Source organism: Bombus vancouverensis, chromosome 10 (assembly GCF_051014615.1).
Source record: "Bombus vancouverensis nearcticus chromosome 10, iyBomVanc1_principal, whole genome shotgun sequence".
Lineage (NCBI taxonomy): Eukaryota > Metazoa > Arthropoda > Insecta > Hymenoptera > Apidae > Bombus > Bombus vancouverensis.
In genome coordinates, this window is record NC_134920.1 from 10937918 (window position 1) to 10962266 (window position 24349).

The window sequence follows — 24349 nt, forward strand, 5'->3', positions numbered from 1 at the left end:
GTTGCATCCCCCCTATTGTCCTCGAATTCACAGTGTGCATCGTTGCATCGCTTTATTCTATGCAACTCGTGGCGACGAGGGAAGCCGACAACGAACATCCTCTGCATGGCGGTGGCTTCTTCTGGAGGGGGAAAATCGGTGGAGGGGTAATGCATGCAGGTGGGGGGTAATGCACTTTGCAGGCTGGAGAACTGCAGCTTCCAGCCGCCATAAGACATTCGTACGGTATTTTCGGATACGGCTGGAAATCGTACTTTCCAGCTGGATCTGTTTATTTCTTCGAATTTGCCATACAAATTTTCGATAAGGAATCGGGAAAAGTTTGGAGAAAATCGTTGCAGCCTATCTCTACCCTGTAGAAAGTCGACAGACTATTGTTTCCTGCAAAATTCCACTAGTATCGGTAGAATTAAAGTAAGTCATTTTTGAATTATCGATACGCATTTTAGACTCTTCTAAGCGCGTCTTTTGTTTCTCGTAGAACTATTTTAAACGAGAATAAATGTAGCAACGTTTAGATAGCAAATTTATCTGTGTTTTTTTCACCAGTCGTAATTAATTCATAGAAATTGTTACGAACAATCTAATTAGATGGGTACTATGCGATAAAATTTGTTTTCCCATGCGCGAACTTTCTAGATACAAATTACAGTTGCAATCGCGATACGAATTTCCTTCAAAATATTTTGAGTAAATCTTAGAAAGAAACAATGGGATATTGGATTAAAGTATTTCAAACGGAGCTGTTATAAATATCTTGAAAAACGATTCGCATAGAATATATAGCGCGTTACACATACTTTTTATTATTTTTTATTATTCATCACGAACTTTCGATGGCTTTCGGCTTTCCTTGCAAACGTCATATACCTACCTATACATACATCGGCGGATGAAAGAAAGTTTTAAAGTAAACGAATTTTCTACTAAAATTGGAAAAATCAAGGTAGTTTTCGTAGAAATTTCTTCCATTTTGATAACGGTCGTCTATCCTACGCTGCATAGAGTGTTGCATTTCATTCGTCGCTCTTATCAAACACGCAAAATTATGGCGTCTTTCTACGCTTTTTATCTTATAAACCACTTTTTGTCCGCCACCGTACGCATTATTTGTGCGTCTGTACACTGGCAATAATTTGCAACGTATATTTTTCTGTAATAATTTCACAAAGACGATGCAGGCTTATATCATTGGTATTACGAGGAGCCCTTGCTATAACTGCGATCCATTTACTTAAGGAGGTGTTCTGAATTAGAATATTCTAAAACGGCGTTCTTTTGTGATTTTTTTTAGAAGGGAAAGAAAGAAACGAAGTTATCGAATTTTGAGGTATGGTTTTATATATATTTAACGAATACAAGGAAATTTTTTTTAAAGTAAAAAAAGAAATTATAACAGATTTCTAAGCCTATTTCATAGGCTGCGGTTTTCAATCGGCGGGAAAGATCCACCTCGTAATTCTTGATTGAAACAAAAAACCAAAAAAGGATTAAATTATTATATATTTTTCTTCTCGATGAACTAAACAAGTTCGTGAAAAAGTTTATTTAAATAATTGTTATAGCACCTTAAAGTTTATTTGTTCTTTTTATAAAACACATTTTTTCTATAAATTCGACAAAATTTTTAATTTTACATCAGTTCCTGTCCTTTTTTTTTTTTTAATTCATCGAGAAGAAAAATATAAAATAATTTAATCCTCTTTTGAGAAGAATTACGAGGTGGATCTTTCCCACCGATCGAAAACTGCAGCCCATGAAATAGGCTTAGAAATCCGTTATAATTATCTTTCTTTTACTTCAAAAAAAATTTCTTTGTATTCGTTAAATATATATAAAACCCTACCTCAAAATTCGATAACCTCGTTTCTTTCTTTCCCTTCTAAAAAAAATCAGAAAAAGACGCTGTTTTAGAACGTTCTAATTCAGAACACCCTCTTAATGTTTGTCGTTAAAATAATTATCGTGGAAAGTGAGGCTCTGCCGATCAGCCGACTTCATTACAGATCCATGGCAGACGTCTATTGGCGGAACTGCTTATGGTGGGGCAATGGCAATGCACATTTACGCATGCCGTACGCCGAGTCTTGCATCGTGCATCGCATATTTGACGCCGTGTGGGAGAGACACTGCACGATGGTGGGATACCACATGCGGCGTTAACTGGCAGAGGGGTAATGCATTTTACCAACGGTGCAGCCAGAACTGCAACCGACATTGATACGCCATTCGCTTGCATACTAACGCCGAAACTTTGAACCGGCGATATTTTCGGCAACCACACGATTTTCGAGGCGTCGTTTCTTACGACACCGAAAGGAGATTTCCGACTTACGAACGTAACGAACGTTTGAGAATATCCACCAAAATTGAAGAGATAAGCGAAAGGAAATTCAGGTTTCTTCGTTCTGCTTAACGTCGTCTTTTACTCGTCACAATCCCGTTTACCTTTTGTTACGAAATGTCGTACATTTAAAAAAAGAAAGAAGAAGTTGTTAGTTGGAAATTTGTTTCTACGAAACCGAGAGTTTTAACGACGAGACGCGATAGCGTAATTTTGATTGGAAAAATCGGACGATCGTAGAATGGAAAAATATTTGCCAGCCATTATATCCGTGTGAAAATGTACAGGAATAATCGTAATTGAACGGAGGCTAAGAGCTCCAAAACTATCGTATTCCACGGCTTTTTCCACGTGCGTCGTAACTGAAAACGCAGTATCGAGAGATGCATGACGTGCTCGACGTAGTGTTACATTCGCTGATCTTGTTAAAATTAAATTCAGTATCGTGCATATCACGATTAAAAGGAATACGAGATAGAAAAGAAAAATTTCTCTCGTCCAGTCACGACGCGGAAGTGAAAAAGAATTTCGATCGATGTTCCGCCTCTCGAATAATTTATTTCGAACGATCGTACGTTTGATTCATAGCCTACCGAGTATTAGCGTTTCTTCGATATTCTAAACGTACTGTGAAACATAAATATTTCAAAAAGGGCGTTAGTTGTTCCTTAGGTCGTATTTGCCATTGTTTAAGCGACAAACTTGTAGAGAAGAAGTTGTCCTCTTTAATAGGAGGAAAAGAAGAATAAGAATAAGAAAAGAATAAGAGGAAAAGAAGATAGATCGGTGCAGTTTAAGATCCTGGAGAAACAAAGGCTGGGATAACGGTGAAAGTAAAAGTTGTCTTTTCTGGAGGCAGCAGCCTGGCTCGTCGGAGCGTGCGTGGTCGAGGCCGCGTCGGGAACACGCCGGACCTGGAAATAGCCTGGGACGTATCTCGTCTTCTCGTCCTCGTGCACGCCGTAAACCTGGAAAAGGAAAGTTGTTCCGGGTATCATCTGCCTTGAAGGCCCTTGCGGCCGATCAGGGTCGCGTCGATGGTTAGACGTGGTAAGGGCTGCTAGCACCGTAAAACTTTCAGGAGGGTGAACTGGGAAAGCGTCGAAGGGGCGTCGAGATATCGGGCGTAAAAATAGAAAGGGACGAAGGCATAGCTAGTAGACGGAAGCGGATAGATAGAGGGGAAAGCTGATTGCGAATGGAGAAGGACACAGCGCGAAGGGGAATGATGGCGGGAGCTGAGAGTCAGCGGGATGGAAGGAGAAAGATAAAGAGAAAGTACGTGACAGGGAGGAGAAGGTAAATAGGGGCGAGAAGGAAAACGCACGAGGGTTGAGAAGAGAAGGAAGATCGTGCAGAGAGAAAGAAAAGGGTAAACGTAGGGTCGCGGCGCGGAGAGGGAAGCGGGAAGTTAAGGGAGAAGGTTAGTGGACGGGAGGCATAGGCCTTCCTGCAGGCAGGGGTGAGTCACCCTGTATTAACGAGCGGCTACGCCCATTCAAAAGATGGCTGTTTCCCGATTGACCAATTAGATTTCGCGATGTGGCCCGTGTCGAAAAAGCGCGGCAAACGTGACCCTCTTGGCCACCCTGTGGCGCGAGACCTCCGCTGGAGGGATGCTTTTATTTATGTGTCCTTTCTCCCTTCTTTCCCTTCGCAGCGCTGGGGGAAAAAAGTGTTCTCCCCTCCGCCGCACCGCTCCCTCAGCGCTCTTACAATTTCTCCCCCTTTCTTTTTGCTCCACGAAAATTCAACGCGGAAAATGATAATCCGCTTCCGGTAGCGCGCATCTCGCACAGCCAACTTTCGCCATCTCCTGTTTGCGAGCATCTTGCGCGAGACTATCTTAGCCGTCAGATTCCCACGCTTTTTATTTAATCCTCTATATCGGTTGTATAATCGGTTCGACAATCGTGATCGATGGAAATTTGTAAGACCGTTCAGAAAATATGGCCACACTTTGTTTTTACAAATTGGGCGAACGCTTGTTTCCCGAACGAAAGATGGACTAACTGCGAACAGACGGTAATTTTCCGTTGGGAAAAGATAACAGAACTAAGATCTTTCCGTTCTTTCGTTATTTTCGTTTTTACTCGTTTGCCGCTGAGACGAGATAGGAAATTGTATGTAATTGTTATTGGCAGTCGAGACTCGGAAAATTTTATAAAGCTTCAATTTCAGTGAATCGAGACACGATCTCCGACGAACCAGTGTTTATTGGAGAATATTTGTATTAATTGGTATTAATTTATGGATTTATCAAAGCCTTTGCCGTTCGATGAATATTATACAACTAGGGAAAATTAATAAATGTTTCGCGATATCAGTCGTTCAGCGGCAAAGTTTTATCTAGCATTCCAGCATTTTTAATTTTTCTATCGCAATTTTTTAACGCATTCCGATATATCGTTGACTACGATAAAAATGCAAATGTTATCATAGTCGATAAAACTTTATAGAAATTATTATTTACGACTTGTTTCACAAAATTACCACCTTATACGTTTTCTGTGCTTTCAACGTGAGAAGGAAATTTGTCGCCGATATCGCGTCGATTCGCGTCACGAAAACTTTCTCAACGTTTTTCGTACAACTTCCACACGTTAGCAATAAAATATATCAGAAACGACAATGCTCGATAAAAGCAACGCGTTTTAAAATATTATCTCCAACGACGTATATCCCTAACGGTATTTTCTAACCGCCGTTTCTTATCGAGTGCAAAGAAAAGTGATCTAACGTAAATACAAAATACGCGAAACAATTGTAATAAATAACGTCAAAATGTAATTAGTATTTATCGTTCAATTAAAAAAACGCACAAGCTCGTGTTTTTTCCGAATTTTACATCGCTCAAAAATTTTCTACCATTTTGCCTTTCACCACTTACTTCGTGGAACATTCTATTTTCCAATTCTCTATGAAATAAGAGAAAATTCCAATTTTTAACGAATAGCAGGTACCGACGAAGGATATTTCGCAGGGCGACGATTGGTCATCGAGTAGTTTGACGATTTGCAAATAGCAGGAACGAGAATTATTTACTCGAACAGCAATTTTTCACGATAATTCTTACAGAGCGGCAGACCTTAGCTAGGCGAGCTAATCCTACGCCTATGGATTCCTAGAAGCCGGCATGTTCAGGGCTCATTGGGCGTGTATAGACGCTTGTGCGTCGACCTAACAGCACTCTAGGGTGGCGTCGTAGATATACGTTAGCCTGGTACAGAATTTTTAAACCTTCGGCAGGCAAGCGAGGAATTTTCTGACCAAAGTTTGCTTTCTGCCGGGAAATCTGACCTGAAAATCTCCCGTACCTGGAACGTCCGTTTCTGCGTACAAAGCTACAGTGCCATCCCTTCACCCACATCAAACTGTTGACAACGTACAATTTTACATTCGCCACGTACAACGGTGGAACGATTTTGAAGTAAATCTTCCACTTCTCCGATCCGTTTGTCGTTCGAACGATCTTACAACATAGATGGATATAATTGCAACTGGCATTTCCTTGTATCGAAAGATATCAGCGCGTTTCGTTGTTTTTCCGAGCCTCGTCGTGCTGGGTTAAGAGTAAATGGAATCTAAGTTATTTTTAATACCACGTTACAACGGAACAGCGTGTTCGATGGTTTCTGAAACTTCGAATCGAGTTTCTCTTCCGGCACGAAATAAAAAGGTCGAAAAATATAGGGAGGTTCTACTTGAAAGTGCGGGACGTTTGAAACTAAAAATAAAACATCGTACTTTCGTTCGATATTTATTACCTAGCTTGATTTACCGAGCAGACAGTACGTAGAAACGGCCTAAGTGTTATTCATCGCTCGAAATGGTTCGACATGTTAGTTTCCACCCGGAAGTAGCCTTCATAGGCGACGAAGAATTTTTTTACTCGTCGTATCGGTAAGGGGGTTGAATGGACGTGTGAAGCAAAGCTGAATGGCTAACGAGATCTTCTCTCGTTTCATAGGCATTAGGTACTTGCACGTGTATACCACCATTCATACGATGGAAACGCTCCAATACACGCATCTTTCCGCTCCATCCAGGAGCGTATCGACGCATGCTCGCTCGATTTTCCACGAGACACGAACCACCAGTCAATTTTTTCCTTCCATCTTCGACGAATCTTCGCGAAATCGTTCAACGATCGAAGACGCGACAACGCGTATGATACGGCGTCGGGCAACTTGGAAAATTCTCTTCGTCCAGCTACGAGGCTTTCGCGATCATTTTCGTATTTCGGTAGAGGCATACGTACGTGGTACGCAGGGAAAATCGATTTCGACGGCTATCCTCCCGTTAAGTAACGCACAGAGGCATCCGCACTGCCAACTCTCGAAACGCGTGGCTCGCGAGCACGCACGTGTGTATTTTTGAGGGAAGCAGAGGGAGGACGTTGCAGTCCCTTCGTATAATTAGCGTACGGCCCTGGATACACACTTAGACACACATATCGCAGGTAAAAAGCACGGCGGAGTATGGAACAGAGAAGGTTGCACGTGCTTCGTTCACCGGTCGAGGTTGGTACACGGCTTCGCAAGGACAGCGGCCCGGTTTCCACTGGCCGCGCGCATAGACGCGCACGAAGCGAGAAAGAGAGAGAGAGAGAGAGACTGAGAGAGAGGGAGGGAGAGAGAGGGAGAGAGAGACAGTCGACATTCAAAGAGCGGTCGCCATTTGCAATCGAAAACAAAAAAAAAAAAAAGAAAGAAAAAAGAAAAAATAGAGAGAAAAAAAGGAGAGAAATAGAGAAGGAACGGGGAACAAACGGATTCGACCAGGGGGCGATTGCCGGCTCTCTCGGGGTCGTTACCCCCTTTCGGATTTGGGTCACTGCTCCGAGGGAGCTTTGATTCGCCATCGATGAGAAAATTTATTTCACCGTACCAATATAGAGAAGCTTGTTTCGTCCAACTTCCCCGTATACGTGGTCCCGTGAGAAAAAAAAATATTGAAAAGCGACGATGCTCGGCCGATGCTGTCCCCGTGAGAACATCGGAATAACGATTAATTAGGACCGCACGTGTCCTTCGAAAATGATATATCGATACGATTTTCTAGCAGATCGCCGTAACGTTGTTTCATCCGTTTATTGAAGTCGGACGATTAGGCGATTTCGTTCGAAGCAAACGTTTGATCGACTAAATACGAAGAGGTGTACGCACGCTTTTAAACGTACAGGAATTTGCAGTAAGAAACGATGTGAAAATACGAAACGTTCGATGCAACGTTTATTCGAATACTTGGACGTATCGACGTTCTCGATTTCCATGGCGTCGTGCCTCCTGGAAAACTCATGGAACGCATTAGGGCTTTTCGGGGGACGTTCCCCTCTTTTCACGTTCCTCGTGTTCTCAATATCGACCTCGCTTATATTTTCTCGACCCAATGCGAAGGGTCGTTGGCCCCCCCTCCTTCTCGCTCCCGGAAATCGTGGCTCATGTCTCTCAAAAGCGGCCTCGAACAATGGATTTTATTTCCATTGCAGTTCGTGACCTTCTTCGTCTAGTTCTTGCAGAAAACTTTTCCACTCGTATTCCGTGTATTTTTTTACCAAATTTACATATTTCTATGAGACGTCTTCTGACACGGTAACAGGTTATCATTTTACGAAGAAAAAATAGGTACAGATCCACCGATATCTAACGTTATCTACATCGCGTTTCCATTGTAATGATCGTCAACGGAATATCGTATTGCATCTATGGAATATTCTACAGAACACCGTAATATCGGCGATACTAACGTTCTTACGACGTTTAGGACGTGCCGATTTATCATTTACGATAGAAACAACATTTCAGTCGCTTAATTTCTTCTCAACGAGAAGGAAACGTAACGTTTAATCGCAAAAGGCTCCCAACTCTGAACCTTCTTGCGCGGTATCACGTAAATATTTAACGAGTAAAATAAATTACACGTAGGGCTGGCATTTTCGAGTATTTAGACGCTACTTGTTACGATATCGTTATAAGTTAATTTCCATTTGGATTGGAAGATTTATCGCGTTGAAGGAAAGTGTGTCTCGCCTGGAAAGAAAAATTACGCAGTTTCACGCGGCAGATGCTCTTTCGTCGATATTTCACGCGAAATTCTACGTTCAGAGAATTTTCCTTCGAACCGATGTTGTCCAAAAACATGGTGTAATTGCTCGGAACCTTGACGATTCTCACAATGAAATTACGAGAACGATTTACGAACGACGTTCGGCGAATCAATGTTCGATAGGTTGTTTTTTCTTCAACGATTTCTCCTAACGAACTTGTCGAAAAATAAGTGATACGATCGGCAAAAATTCCAGCAAAGTTTCGCCGAAAAGGGATCAAGAGGGTCTTCTACAATTTTCTTACGTGTCTTGTACAATCGGTTGCCAGTGGCAACGCCTCCAGTTACCTCTATAGGTTCGGACCAATTTTTACGCGTTTGCTTCTTCAAAGCGCTAAAGAAAGACCGATCCCGGAGTAAGGACGAAAACGTAGACGTTGTGGGTTAGACTTAAAAGCGAAAGAACGACCCTTCTATCGATAGAAGCGAGCCTGACAGTTTTCACCTGCGAAAAGGAGAGAAGAAGGAAATTACGCGACGTGAAATCTGACGAGAACGTACACAGTGGAAAAGGAGGAAGTGCGTGTTCGTTTGATGTAACATCCTTTTAATGTTTCTCGTCTCTCCTTGTAGCTTCTTCCTGTAAATTGCCATCGAAAGTGCAAATGGACGAAAGCCAGAGGAATTTTTTTACGCCTAACACGTTTCATTGGGATCGAATATCGAAAATTCCATAGCCTATCTGTTTGAAAATGTTGGAAAATAGACGCGCGTACGTCTGTATTGCAAGAGCGAGGAGTGAAAGAGAGGAAGATAAAAGGAAAACGCCATGAGACGAGCGCATCGCGTATGTGTCGAACGAACGAATGTGCAATAAAACAAATTTATTTCTCTTCGAGATACGCAAGAGAATAGAGCGCTGTTCGTCAATACTTCGAGTTATTATGTTACGTGTAAAATTGTCATGTTGTTCTATATAAATTTTGTATTTAATAAAACGTTAGATATCGTGGGTCGGCAACCGAGTGATTGCCGATTTTGTCATTAGGTGGTGATGATAATAATGATAATAATAATAATAATAATAGTATTATTTCAACAGAAAAGTAGCGATATTTTTTTTAAAGAAGCAAAGAATTACAGGAAGTTTCACAGTTTATCGTAGATTGTATCTTGCACGAAAGCGAACAGAGAAACGCTTAGTTGTCGTACGACAATTTTCAATTATTAGAAACTTTCTATCGTATCGTACGTACAATCGGCGAAATTTCCACGAAGCCATCCATATCTTTCGATAAAATCTTACGATTGCTCCCTTCCAGTGACAATTTTCTATAAAATCTGAAATAAAGCCGAATAAAATAGAGATCAACGACAATTTCTTCGCTGTTTTCATATCGATAGCTCGAGTAGCTGTCATTTTTTCGATTTACGTGAAAAATGCTATCTGCCTTTGACGAAATCAAATTTTCCAACAAATTTTTTTGTCAAGGTTTCCTATCGATAGACGTCCACGTTTCGTTTACCGCGTTCGATAATTCGCTAATTTAATTTCATTGCCCGCAAATGACAAACTTTTTTATTTATTTTCCATGGAATCTGGCAAACGACCTGGCCATGTTGAAACATTGCAATTATTTTGGCGCAACCACCGTTTTTCGTGTCTGGACGTGCGAACCGAAGCGTTTTCGTGTCGATAAATAAAATTATTATCTTCGATTCCTTCTGCGAACGATATCAACACCATTTTTACACACACGTTTCTATTCTAGTTTTTCCAAAATAATACGTAGGAATAACTGTAACATTTTAAAAATATGAGAAATGCCCGTAGAAAAATCTCTAAGTACAAAGAAACCAGCCTTTCAAGAGGAAAAGGAACCTTATGCGTCAGTATTTTTTTTTTTATTTAGTTGTTTACATTCACAATTTGTCCAATTTGGACATTTGGTAGAATTTTTTGGCTGTGCGCGTCAGTACGGTGGAAACTCGTGAAAAAGTAAAGCGCGTTTATAGAAAATCCTGTGTCGCTTCTCTCGTTTTTTTTTATTTTTTAAAATTTACAATCGATTCTCGCATTGAGAATTTTCAGTAATTTTTTGTGGCGTGGGGCAGTGACATGGCTAATTACTTATAATAAATTAATACTTATTATAGATAAGTATAATTTGTAAGTATTATAAATAAGTAAATATTACTTAATTTAAGTAACTAATTGAATCTAGCGTTTAGGTCTCTCGTTACGAAGAAAACTGCATCTTTCGTTCGTTTAGACAGACGACATAGATACAAGTCAAAAAACAATCAACCAACGTTTATTGGAACCTACATTTTTTTTCTATAGAGGCGATGTTACCATTTTCTGGCATTGTTAATAACTATTTATAAAGGGAAGTGGCATGTTAGTATTATTCCACGATATTATCATCAGTATGTACGATAGAACATTTAGCAATAAAAAAAATCGACGTTTTTCGATTTTGCCATTTGCAGCGTATCCTACAAATACCCTTCGAACGTGTTACTGAAAATTCTCAATGCGAGAATTGATTGTAAATTTTAATAAATAAAAAATAAATAAAAACAAAAACGTGTATAGCGACTTTATTGAAATTTCGGGCACCGTACGGTAACAACGAAATTTTGTATTTTGAGCCAACTGTAATCGACTAATAAACAAACGATATACGTCTTTTCAAAGATTTTACCACATGGAATCTTTGCTTTTACGACGATCGCGCGACCGAAAGAATTTTCAGCGAACAGTCGTTAGAATGTTAGTCGAACGAGTCTTAATAACCGAACACTACGAGCCCTTAGTTAACCTTCGTTGTCGATCGGAATCGCGTTCTTTCCTCGAGCCTAAGTGTCGCATTCTCTCTGGAATGTTTTACTAAATCGAGTAGAACGCCCGACAATTATTCGTACGTCGTTCGTTTCGTCTTTGTTCTCGCGTAATTGCTTTTCTACGATACTGCGAACGCCGTAAATTTTCTCACGATTAAATTCATGGGAAAAAATTAAATCGGATATCCGACAGGCGCGCCGTCTGGTGGGAAAAACATTTCGTGATATTTGTTGGTAATTTAGTGGGAAAAATTCGAAAGAGATTAATCGCGTGGCAAAAGAAAATGGCGGTAAGGAAAGCGCGATTCGCAAACTTCGCGAACTGCAGATGGCGCCACTGAATGGGACGTGGAAATACGAACAACGAAATTCGCAATTGCACGTTTCGCACGAATACTTGACAAATATATCGATATATATCAGCTTTCATGGCGCGTATTTAATTTTACGTCGTATACGCACGAAAAAACCGATGCTATTCGATCGATGCAATTTTTCGTACGACGATATACAATTTTAATTATATAAAGTTTACTTCTAGCTGCTGTTTGTCGATCTTATTTTTGTAAATTGTCCTTTAGGTTTCTAACCATATTATATTTACGTTGCTATACGTTAAACTCGTTTATCGTATTATAAATTTTTGCGCGACTAGTCTGCAACGAAGGAAAGATTCATCGACAATTTTGCTCGATAGATCCAGTTAGAATTTCGTTCGAGATAAAGCAAGATTATAACGTTACCGATAAGAAAACACTGTAAAAGTGGGTGATAATAGTAAATCGAATCTTCGTATTACGTAAGCGACCTGCTACAAAATATTCGTATAATAGCGAAGAATAGTTAGATAAGCGTGTCTGAAAATAGGAAGATAAGTATTTCGTCAGAAACCGGATCGTTTATTTCGTGATTTCGCTAAAAATCATATTCTTTCCATTTCTACTCGTAATTCCTTAAAAAAAGGTGGCAATTTTCTTTTTCTTTAATACTAGAAACAGGCTAAGGCGACGATCTGTAACGACCAACGCATATATTTCGAAAGTACCACAAATTTCGTATCCACTGGTGTTTCGTTTCATGGAAGACCGAGAGACGTTGAATACGTCGATGGTTGAGTCAAAATTCGAACAGATACGATCGTAAAGCTATGCGCGAAAAGTTGTAAAATAATATAAGCGAGGAGCGCGAAAAACGAGAGAGAAGACGACGATGAAACTTTGAATTTCTTCCTAACCGATGGAAATCTATTTACCAAAGTTTTATCGTACGCCTCGGCTAAAGATTCTGCCAAACAGGGTGACGTATCGTTAAACGAAATATTACGACTTGTAAGGATGATTTGCAAACGTAGAAAACGATTGACTGGCGACGCAGGCGCGACGATCGTAGTTTGGACTTGGAATCGGCGTTAAACACAGTTTCGCCGCTCTCGCAAATTTTGATTACGAATAGAATTAATCGAACGTTACGAAAGATATGGTGGAAAATATTCTGGAAAGCCGAGAATTTTCATCGTGTCCCTTTGGTCCTTTGATTTACAAAATGGCGCGGCTTTGCCTGGGCGGCATTATGGTTTCCCCATCCTATAGGGTGAAACTCCATTCCACAAAGCTACCCTTCACGTGGGGTGAACTCTCGATCCCTCGCATACTGAATTCGAAACTAACGTAAGGGAGGGGATAAAGGGAGAAAGGGTGTCCAAAAGACACTCCCGGGAAATTCCCGGAAAATGGTGTCGGTGCAGCTGGGTTCGCTGGTACCGCCATCTCAGAATCCTTGTTCATAGTCGTTTAATGAAAATGAACATTGATCGTTGGTAATGTAGGTTTCCTATTTCGAGAACGCGAATCCCGTATTTGGTCAATAGCCGAACACCGCGTCCTGGTTCACGAGATTACAATCGTGATCATCGAAATTATTTTTTTTTTTATTTGGATGAATTTTAAGATCGATTCTCATTGAGAATTATAAGTAAATTTTTCTAGCGTGGTACTATGTCGTGTTTAATAAGTGTTTATCGTTATTCGATTCTAGTAGAATCTAGTGCTTAAATCTAAAGGGTAATGTCTTTTTAGCCCGCGGATCTGATTCGATGTGTCAAAAAATTGAGTAACCAGTGAGTTGTGGCGATTGTTAACTCTTACGTTATATCTATTACTGAATTTGGATATTTCTTCTTTGATCGTTGGTATCTTGAGGTCGCGATGTATTCGTTGGTAACATATCAAGGTGCATCTATTAAGGATCTTGGAGTTTTCGATTGGAATCGTTGAAGAATTTCTATGTTGGAATTAATTGCTGTTCCCCATGGATGACGGTCGAAATGGAAACTAAATTTGACCAGAAAATTAGGAAGAAAACATGGCTACGAAATACGAACGAAATAATCTCCTTTACATTTTTCCATTGAAACAACGATTTTCTTTTGCGAATGAACGTCCATTCTTAATCGTTTATACGTACACGAGTCTACTTTTACGTTAGAATTTTGCTTCAGCAAGTACGATAACAATTCTACTTGCAGCCAAGCGAGTTTCTTTGTTTCGACGTTGTATCGACGGACGATACCTCGCCTTCTTTCGAATCCTCCGATTCTTCTTCCGGCGCTATCAACTTGCCCATCATAGCGGCCGAGTAATTTCCCCTTCCTGGATCGTCGAAGACGATTCGATCGTCGAGAATCCATAAACTGTAACGGATCTCGGAAAGAAGTTGGAAGCCCACGCTGCGCGCCCATGCTTGACTGGCACCGCACGTGAAAAGGCCACCGATCGCCCGTATTCTCAAAGACACCGCAACTTGCACGCAAGCGTTCAGCAACGCGATCTCCACGCCTTTCTCTCGATAAGACGGATGTACACAGAGAACGTATACGCAGTAATACTCCTGCTGACCGAACGTTTTGTGCGCGTTCGTTTGCTTGATCAACGTATTCAGCAGATGCATGATCTTGCGCAGACTCTCTCCTTGCAGGATCTACGCGATAGAAACGCATCCCCGTTAGAATCCTTAGACTAAAATTTCTTCTTGCAATATAAAAAAAATCGCGTGGAATCTTTGACAGGAATTTTCGAGTTTTGCAAAATTTCTTTCGCTCTTTCCACAATTTCCGCAGCTACCGCGTTGCGTTTCGTCGTTGATCGCGGCGTGGCACTCGTTAAAAACGCGTTAAGTAAGAGGATTCGTTCTCGAGGTTTTTGCCCCGTCGAAGCTTCGCTGGAAGGCTATCGCCAACGCGTTCGCCTTTCGCGGCGCAAATCGCGATCGTACCTGCACACGATGGTAAGTGTCGGTTTTCTCAGGGTCGCTGTTAATTCGCGCGACAACCGCTCCAACCACACGCCCAGATTTCATACTGGTAGCGATCAGGCTTGTCGTGTCCTTCATCCACGTTCTTACGAGCTCCAGGTAACCGTTCACCGACGTTTCATCTCGGAGCAACGAGGACGCCTTGCACATAGGCTCGTCGCGAAAGAAGTGGCGCTGTGGAAATCGGACGACGCTACAACCTCTCAGACCAGACACTTACGACCGGATACGAAGGTGGTAAAAAAGGTTGCGCGACAAATCTGCACGGCTTCGTACGCTGCATGATTTCGTTTCGTAGCTAAACTTTGATCAGACGCAGAGCTTCGTCGTACTGCGACTCCCTCAAGTCCGATATTCTACATTCGGCCGACGAGTGCCATTCGAGAGGAGCTTTCATCCGAGTCTCCACTGCCAACGCGAATTCGTCTTTTTCCTCGATCGCGTCCATTTCCATAGGTAGCCGATATCCTGCAGATTCGGTACACGACGAGCGTACTACGGTTAACTTAAACTCGCATTTCGCAGAGAAAAGAAACGAAGATCGCGTAACCCGTTAATATAGAAATTCCGAATGTGTCTACGAACGAATGCGTCGAGCCGAGGATTCGATAAGGGAACAACTTCAAAGTCGAGAATCGTCGGGAAGTTTGAAAGCAGCGTTAGGTGAAATTCGTGCGTGCGAAACGGTTGAAAATTTCCAATTGAAATTCCTTTATCAGAGATATCCTTCGGACAGTTTCTTTCAGTTTCATCGTAATATGTTTGCCAAGAGACAAAGCGCGAGAGACAATTCGATCGAGTCTCGCAGGCGCAGCTCGATCAAGGAAAGCGATTTCTTTTCGCTGAATCTTCGTATCCTGGCGATCAGAAAGTTACAGGAGAAGGACGATCCGTACACGGCGGACGCGTCTATGGTGTGGCAGAGACTGTCGGCGGGCTATCGGATCGTCGACCTTCGGTTAAACAGATTCATGCAAACGCTCCACTTTGTACTAGTACATCGCCGCCCGAAGTACAGTTTATTACGCTTAAAAGATCACCCTATGCTATGTCGTACGCTCGTTATTCCAAATGGAAATAATTTCCTTTGCTCTTGTGCACCTTAAAACACCGATATTTCAAAGAAATTGCACGAATATGACGAATGCTTCGGATTAGAGCGAATCAGATTAGAATTACGCGTGTTTCAGGCCTATTTCTGTCGAGCGGAACCGCTGCTTAAGGCCGTCGGTTTGTTCGACGACGCCGTCTCCATGAAAATGTTCATGACCGGGGTGTTCAAGCATATGGAAAGTATGATTAGCTTCTGTGCAATTAAAGAGGGAACCAACGATCTCGTAGGTGTACTCGTCGCCTCGATGTTCGAAAAATCTCAATGGTACATCAAGAAGGAACTGTACAGCATCGTGAAACATGTCTTAGTAAGCATAGAAATCGTCGATGAACGATTAACCGTAATTAACGTCGCGTTTCAGCAAACCTACGAATATCGTCGTTCGAGCTTACCAAAGAACCGATGGGTTCGATCTCGGTTTAAACAGAGATTTAACATTTACCAATTTATCGTTTAGCTGTTAGATTTACCATGTTCTTTTTTTTTTTTTTTTTTTTTTTGTAGAAAACGTAGCGATAAATAGTTTTCCGTTTGTAGCTAGGAGAGACGTTGCGTCAGGTAATGACGTTGAAAGGCTACGTCACTACCAAGGCTCGGACGCACGAAATAATGAACGTGGACGGACTCGTATGGATCGACATCCTCTGTGTAAAACCCGAGCATCAGAATAATGGCATCGGTACCGCGTTGGTACGTTCTTGCATGGCTCGAGCGAGTTACCTCGCGACCGCTTGCGCCGGACAATTCACTTCCGGAGCTGCCCAGACCATCGGTACGTTTCGTTTCGTCGGCCGTTTCGCGACGACGACCAAGCGGTTCGCGTCGTCTTTCAGATAACGCGTCAACGCGATCCGATACTTTCAGCCAGGAGGTTAAATTTCCAAACGCTCTATGAAATACCGTACGAACATTTACACAAGGAGAAGAGCAAATTCAAAGTTTTCGGACACTGTCATCCGGAAAATTATTCTATAGCTTGTATGGCTGTTCGAGTGTCACGACCAAAGTTGCAATTACCAATGGCGCTTAGTCCCACGTACGAGGAGAAACGAGCAAACGATCGAGCCAAGGCCAACAAGAAGCGAAAGAAAGCGAAAAAGAAAGAGTAGGACATATACCGCTACGCGTCCAGTGTATTTTCCTTCCAACGAGCCACGTTTCTAACGTTGACTCTCGCCGTTTGCTTTTCTCGTTGTTTCACTCCGCTGAAAATCTTCCAACTCGAACGCGATTATATTTATTTTCTAAAATGGAAAACACTGGTCCGCAGATAGAACGTCGACGGACGAAACGTCGTAGCGGAGATGCAACGTAGCTGCGGAGTTACGTATTAAAAAAGTGTATAGCGATAGCAATCACGAATGTTTCTACGATCATGTACGTATACTTTTTTGTACAACCATGAATATTAAAAGCATATATTGTACGTAAAATCGTTGGTTGTATGCTGAAGCAAGATCGTTCCCGATGGTAGAGTATCGACCATCGACAATTTTGCGTGACTCCGATGCAAATACGATCGTGCGATACGATCGCGCCCGTGATTTTTAAAAGTACCTGAGAACAGAAATACAATTTACGTCGTACTGCATCCGGTGGGGCGTTCAACTTTACGATTCTTCGCGACACGTACTTTTTTCTTTTACAATTCGTCTTTCCATTGACGTTGGGTGTCAAAATCCGCTCGTACCGGTAAAGTTTGCCAGAAGTCTATTCTCTCCCGCAGAAGATTCTCCGACATCCGAATGTCGTCTTGTCCTATGTGAAGATACTCGAGATTCTGCGTTCTAACCGGCTTCCATTTGATCGGTATCTGCTCCGACACTTCCGGCGTAGGATTGCTGCAATATTAATTAGTCTCTCAGCGCTCGATATCGCATCTTCCAAACAACGATCTAACGGATAGCCGACAAATTATTTCTATCGCGCGATCGTATCGGAAATACTTACCCGGAGTTCGCAAAGTTGTACCAAAGGCTCGTGAGAACGTCCACCATCTCGAGGTCCTTCTCGCTCAGCGGTATATCCTTGAATAATTGTTCTCCGACTGGAAACAGGTACTGAAGTTCGTCCGCGTGAGATACTCCGTAATTATTGTTAGCATCGCCAAATATCCTGCTGAAGGACGCGCTTCCTCTGTACGACAGATAGTAATAATACACGGGAGAAGACTGCTTCTCCAGATAGTTGCGCACCGAAGTGCGAGCCGCGTGAGTGAACCAAGCGTCGCTGAACATCTGTTAAAAATATTCGAACGATTACGACGAGCAGGAACGACTTATCGCTTGCCCCGAAATTAATCGCAGGACGTTACAAACGTATCGGTCGAAAGATTTGCTAAATCTACTTTGACTCGAACAAAGATCGTAGCTGGCACGATATCTGCATCTTCGTACCACGACGTATCCAGCGGTCTTCGTTGCGGCAGTAAAAAATTCGCTGCAACGTAGCTGTATACGTCGATGATTTCGGAGCAGCGAATATATCAAAAGACGAGTTAATTGCCAGAACCGATGGAAAAATAGCAACTTCGATAGAGTTGGCGAATAACGTCGAATAACATCGGTCGCCGAATTCTGAACAACTTTTTCTACTTTATACAAAGTCGAAGATTAAATGTTGCGATTCGTCTGCGTGCGCGCGTGTGTGCGTCAAAATTGTAGGTACGTCGATGTAGTCGTATCGTCATCGACGAGTATTTACGCGAGTCACTACCTACTTCTTCGTATTTGAAATTCAATGACTGAACTTTTTATCGCCTTTTTTCATAATTTATACAGATGCAAATATTTAAAAGAACGTTGTCAAAATTCACGAGTACACAACACGTTGACAGCTGCGCACGGCCGCTATGATATCCAACACGTTCGTTCTCGTGTAACTTTGAAAGTAAAATCGACCACTCGTTATACGTCTAGGAAAAACTTGTTCAGAACGACGACGCGTTTGTTCGACGACCTTCGTCGCAAATTCTACTTTATTCGAACGCGTAAGCTTCGCGGCGAACTCACGTTGATCAGCTGGAATCGCGTGGAATTGTCAATGGCAGCCTGATCGAAATAGAACTTGCGGATTTCGGCGGCCACGCGTTTCTCTTCGCCTTTACGACACGTTTCGTCGAACACCAACGTCATCGGAGCGAGATCCAAGAAATTCTCGTCCAGCTTCTTAACCAATTCTCCGTTGTCTCGTCCGTACAATCCTAATGAAAAAAGAAAAAGAAAAGAGAAAGAGCAATTATATCGGTCGTAAAGTTTCACGAAGAGAGATAACGTTAAAGATCTAACGTGGAACGAGAGAAAACGAGTCGTGCGCTTAGCCCGAAAGTACCTGGTACTATGAGCGATCCCTCCTCGGACATAATTCCTGTCATCCACGGAATGTCTGATAAGCGGCCGTTCCTCGACGTAACTGCGGGATCTTCCGTTAAGAATGCACCAGGGTGAACAGGTTCGATCGCAGGTTTGAAGTATATCACCGGACAGTAAGAAAATTCCTAACAGAGAAATAGAAACAGTCGACTTTTACAATGTCCGTATATCGATTCCCGAAATTCGGTTCCCAAAATTCTCTTACAACGTTATTCTAGATTTCGTGACACGGATGCTATACATAGATTTTGTTGGATCCTCGCTTTCACCGTTCTCCGTATAACTCGATATCGCCGCGATAACTCGAGCGGAGCTGTAGAAACGCCGCCTATCCCTTGATTTCCATGATTTTTGGGTAATCGTAGAATATCTTGAACTTTCTCGTCTACGTTTTCTTGTACGCAACCGGTGGATTCGTTTGGTTTGCGAGATACGCGCGAGAACCTCGCCGCACTATACATTGAATTCCACTTATATCGAGTTGGCAACTAAGCGATCGCGGATTTTGTCATTAGGTGGTATTGACAAAATCTGCAATCGCTTAGTCGCCAACTCGATAGAAGCGGGCATGCGTCGATATTGGCTGCCGGTCGTTTATCTTCTGTTTACGAGCAACGTTTGCGTGAAATAGTAACGAATTAATCAGAAATATAATGGAACGACTGACCGATACTATTTTACGAAATAGAGCGATCGCTGTTATTTCGCACAAGACGCCTCGCAGCGTCCGCATCGAAAAATCTGAAAAATCGATGATATTCGTTCGTGTTACAAGTTACGACACGCGTTTTTTTGCAACCTCGCGTACACACGCTGTGCATAGAGTCTTTAAACTCGCCCGCGGCTCTCGTTTACAAACAGAGAAGACAAGCGGCCGGCTATCAAACCTGACGCATCCGCTGTCGTAAAAGTACGCTGTGTGATATCCCCAGTTTTTTCATCGATATCTTGAAAATTAAACGAAATCTGCTGTTATACGTCGTGGAGTGATTTGAAATGTTAATTTCTAGAATGTATGCAAAAGTCAGGGAGAACGGAATGTTCGTACGAGTTCATCGAAGTTTCAAGCGAAGCTCGAGCGTTGTTCGAATCCCCGAGAAACCCGTTTAGACGTTTCCTCAAGATAGAAACTTTCTTCTGCTCTTCCGAGAAGGTAAAACAACGCAGTCGATTTGTCGCTTCGTTCCGAATCGCCTTTCTCTTCCTGTCGTGTCATAGCGCGTATTTTCCGACTTATATTTGATATTCTCAGATGTTTTCGATCCAAGTTTTCCTGCTACCTTTCGTATTTACTCAACGCGAGTAAACATATCGACCAAGAATTTACACGGGATATTGATTTTCGTTGCTATTCTGAAATGTTGCCGCGAGTGGTTACGTTAGCAAACGCAGGAACTGGTTTTCCAGAAGTTAAAACTGTCACGTTCAATATGTAATACGACGTACGTTTCTTTTCTATCTCGCAGCATATTTCTCAATTTCCCGACGTAACCAGTTCTCGTCGTGTTGCTCGATTTCGTAACCGATTTACATCGATAACGACGAAAACAAATTTCAAATGGAAGAATTCGTTCGAGATTTGCAAACATAAACGCGATTGTATTCAGAAGATTGATTTGCGGCGCATAAACATCTAGCTGGAAGCACGGTAGCGCGATGTATCGTATCGCAAAGGTACCGGTACACGCTATGAAATCACGCGGTTGCCTTTTTACCTTGTTTCGCTTAGCTAGCTGCAAATATTAATTGCGCGAATAACGTAAACTTATATAATGGAAGTCAATCTACGAACATGTTTCTCTTTGTATAGAATTTTAAACGCTCGATGTTAAATTCCAGCGTTAAGACTTCGTTTCTCGTGCGATGGTCTCGTTAATCGTAGAAAAAAAGTGATTGGTCACGAAACGTAATCTATAATTTACGAAATTATATATCAGACGTATTTCCCTTTGTTGCTTTCTTCGTCTTATGACTCGACATTCCTACTGAATCGTCCTACGTTGCTACTTCGTCGAAAACCTCAACTCGAAACGATCGTCCAAACGATCTCCACTATATTAACCCCTTAACCTACAACTACGGGCACAGCCCGTAGTACGATGATCGGACCAAACGTAGATCGGCCGAAAATTCTCGAATTTAAATCGTATGTTAAGTGGTTAAATGACCTGCAGTTTTACTATTTTCTCGAAAGTCGATAGCGAACCGTAATCGTCTCCAATATTTCAGCTTCGCGTAATCTCGTTTCTAGAATTTTATTATTCTACGCAATCTATGGCTTTACCGGTTATACGCGTCTGATATTAACGAACATCGTCGTATAGTCCTTCTTTCTCTCCTCCTAGAAAGACGGAATGTCCCAAAGTAGCGGGGAACAAGATAATATTACTTACTTGAAAAGATCGATCGGTTGCAATAAGCTCAGTGGCTTCTTTCGTACGCAGGCAATCGACGAGCTGCTTCGAATCTTTCGAAGGACAAGCCAGAAGTTTGGCCAGCTTCGTGGCCTTCTTTCTCGCCGAACCGGGTTTTGCCACGGCCCAGCGACAGTCGGCGGTACCACTTTGCGAGATAGCACGATGGAAAAGTCCTGTTTTACGAATAAATCAAATTACACAATCTTCATCGTTAACCGAGAACGTGACGTTGAATGAATAATAGGATTACTTTACAGCGTGTAAATAATCCGATACCTTTTTCTATCGATTCTCTGTCCTTGAGCATTGTTCCTAGGATATCTGTTCTTCTTTATAAAGTAATGTGATATTCAAGATGACATTTGACTTTTAATTATTAAGGTTTAAAGAATTTTGACTTTTAATTATGCGCGACGGCCGCTACTTTTTTTTATGAAACTTCGTATTCGCTACTTGTTCGAACGAGAGAATTACATACGACGAACAACGCATCAGAGATCAGAACGCTTTGCACGCGTTACTTCTTTTCAGCTTGTCGTGCATCATTCGTTGCGCAATTTCGGAACTTGTCGTGAGTTTTACTACTGTCGCGTGGTAATGGTATGTTTCAATCGTTCGTCACCTTTACGCAGCCTAACTCGCGACTTGCAATAGGTCACGGTAGTACCCCGTACGTACACTTCTTCCTTTCCTACCAGTTTCATCCGTATATTTTACAATTTATCGAAGGACGATATAATCTCTCTGAGGACTAAAACGTACGTAACCGCTAAATTGGCGAAAGGGCGAATGTATCGAATTCGAAATGTACCTATACCGAGCAAGGCAGAATGAAGGATATAGGCTCACCTTTCGACAAATCGCTCATCATGTGGTAATGGGCACTTGCACCACCCGCGCTTTCCCCGAAAATGGTCACGCGATTTGGATCACCACCGAAGACGGCTATATTCTCGTGTACCCAACGAATGGACATTGCCTGATCCTTTAATCCGTTATTTCCAGGACATACTAGATCCTCCGTGCTCAGGAATCCTATTGGCCCGAGCCTATAGCAGATTTTCATAAGTTTAACGAACGTTGACAAACACGTTGGCATCGTTCAACACCGACGAATCGATTCACCTGTAATTTACGGCGACGAGAATCACGTCGTGATCCAATAAGAATTTAGGATGATAATAGTCGGAATGACCGGCGCCACAGACCCATCCGCCACCATGCAGCCAAATCATAACCGGATATCCTCCCTTTAATTTGTCATCCGCAGTGGGCACTTTCGGTGTGTAGACATTCAGATAAAGACAATCCTCGTCACCGACGATCGCATCGTCGTAGGTGAAGATATTTCTTTGAACACATATGTTGGCATCGTCTTTAGCCGATCGTACTCCATCCCAGGCAGCTGCCGGTTTCGGAGCCTACAGACCAAACAAACAAACGCACGTTGTTGTTACAGTACGCTACCCCTAGCTGTTATAGTTATCCTTCTTTACTACAAGAGATGAAAAAATTCTCAACTTGTCGAGCTTTATTATCGTTGATAACGTCTATTGATAGTTTAACGGTAGCGTATCTACGTGTATAACAATAGAAGTTGTTTTCTAAATAAATTACGACGTAAACCTTAACCGTTTCAGGCGTGATGTAAATCCGTGAATTTGATTTGCATAAATAAATATTGAACTTAGGTGCCGAAAGTTCGTAAAAACTAGCGGAAATGTTTTATTTAAATTAAATTGCCTATTTAAATATATAATTACAAGGTTGGATATATAAATAGAAATAGATTTGTAGTTTATGGATAACGAAAAAAAAAGAAACTATATCTTTGCTCGACACGTTACAGTCGAATGTCGAGAATTCTTTGAATTTCCGCTCCAACGCTTGGCTCTGACGAGCAGAATTCTCGTATTATTATTTATCGCAGACACATTTCATCGAATTATGCTATCAAGGAAAATATCGCGGTATTAGGAAATCCTTTATATAATTCGATGGTACGTGCGGCTACACGTACCGGGAAAATCTTTTCAAGTTCATGACTAATTTGTGGATTCGCGTTTGAGAGGTAAAGCATAAGATACTAAAATGTATAGCACGATTTTCTACAATACGTGGTTCTTCTAATTGAAAAACCGTAATAATCGTCGAACTAAATTCGCTAACAAGACTCTCAAATAAGATTCAAGATCATCGTGAGAAGATCTGACGGAAAGTTTCGCCTTTAGAGATATAGCAACTTACCTCGAATCTGAGTTCTCGAACAGGTGGAAGCGCATACGGTATGCCCCGAAATCCGGCGAATTCCCTGCCCTTCCTTGTTCTCATAAACAGACCCGACAACGTTCCATTCTTTACTTTTACCAGCGGTGCGTTGGCTGCGATAAACTCGAACAAGCAAACGCACACCAAACAGAATTTCAACAGGTTTCTCAGATGTCTCGTCATCTCAAAACTGACCGAAAGAATCGCGCGAACACCGTGTGTGCCACCGCTTTTGTATCAAACTCTTCCTATCGGTGTGCTGTAAAAAAAAAAAAAGAAAAAAAAGGAGAAGGGGAAAGTAGAAGCAATTACGAATCAGCGATTATACGTATAGATGATAATAACCGTGATGAATATAATGACTTCTGTAATAGTCGGCAATTTTTACTTCTAATTATACCCTGGAAAATACTGGATCAAACGTAGCGAAAGCAACTGTCCCATGGATATAGTCGCTGCGAGAAGGCTACTCGATTAATCTAATTAATAATTAACGATACGACGGACGGCTAATGACTCGAGCGAAGCAATGACACACGATAATTGGCGCGAAGCGAATATGCCGAACGAATCGCTCTATCATTAGTCGAACAGATTTCTTATTAACGAGTCGCGTTGTTCTTTTATTTCG

General features: G+C 41.9%; 2 protein-coding genes across 2 annotated transcripts; both read right to left on the reverse strand.

Annotated features, from left to right (window-relative positions):
• Positions 1-13612: 13612 nt before the first annotated feature.
• Positions 13613-16887, reverse strand: LOC117158268 (uncharacterized). Its single transcript, XM_033336968.2, has 3 exons — positions 14853-16887; positions 14510-14722; positions 13613-14215 (listed from the first exon to the last, which is right to left on the reverse strand). The coding sequence occupies exons 1-3, from the start codon at positions 15000-15002 to the stop codon at positions 13754-13756; spliced, it is 825 nt and encodes a 274-aa protein (XP_033192859.1). The 5' UTR covers positions 15003-16887; the 3' UTR covers positions 13613-13753.
• A 139-nt stretch (positions 16888-17026) lies between these two features.
• LOC117158266 (carboxylic ester hydrolase) lies at positions 17027-23901 on the reverse strand. The gene is made up of 9 exons (XM_033336966.2): positions 23698-23901; positions 22576-22871; positions 22300-22499; positions 21427-21623; positions 18993-19158; positions 18674-18864; positions 17613-17899; positions 17296-17503; positions 17027-17219 (listed from the first exon to the last, which is right to left on the reverse strand). The coding sequence occupies exons 1-8, from the start codon at positions 23899-23901 to the stop codon at positions 17305-17307; spliced, it is 1740 nt and encodes a 579-aa protein (XP_033192857.1). The 3' UTR covers positions 17027-17219; positions 17296-17304.
• Between the last annotated feature and the right edge of the window lie 448 nt (positions 23902-24349).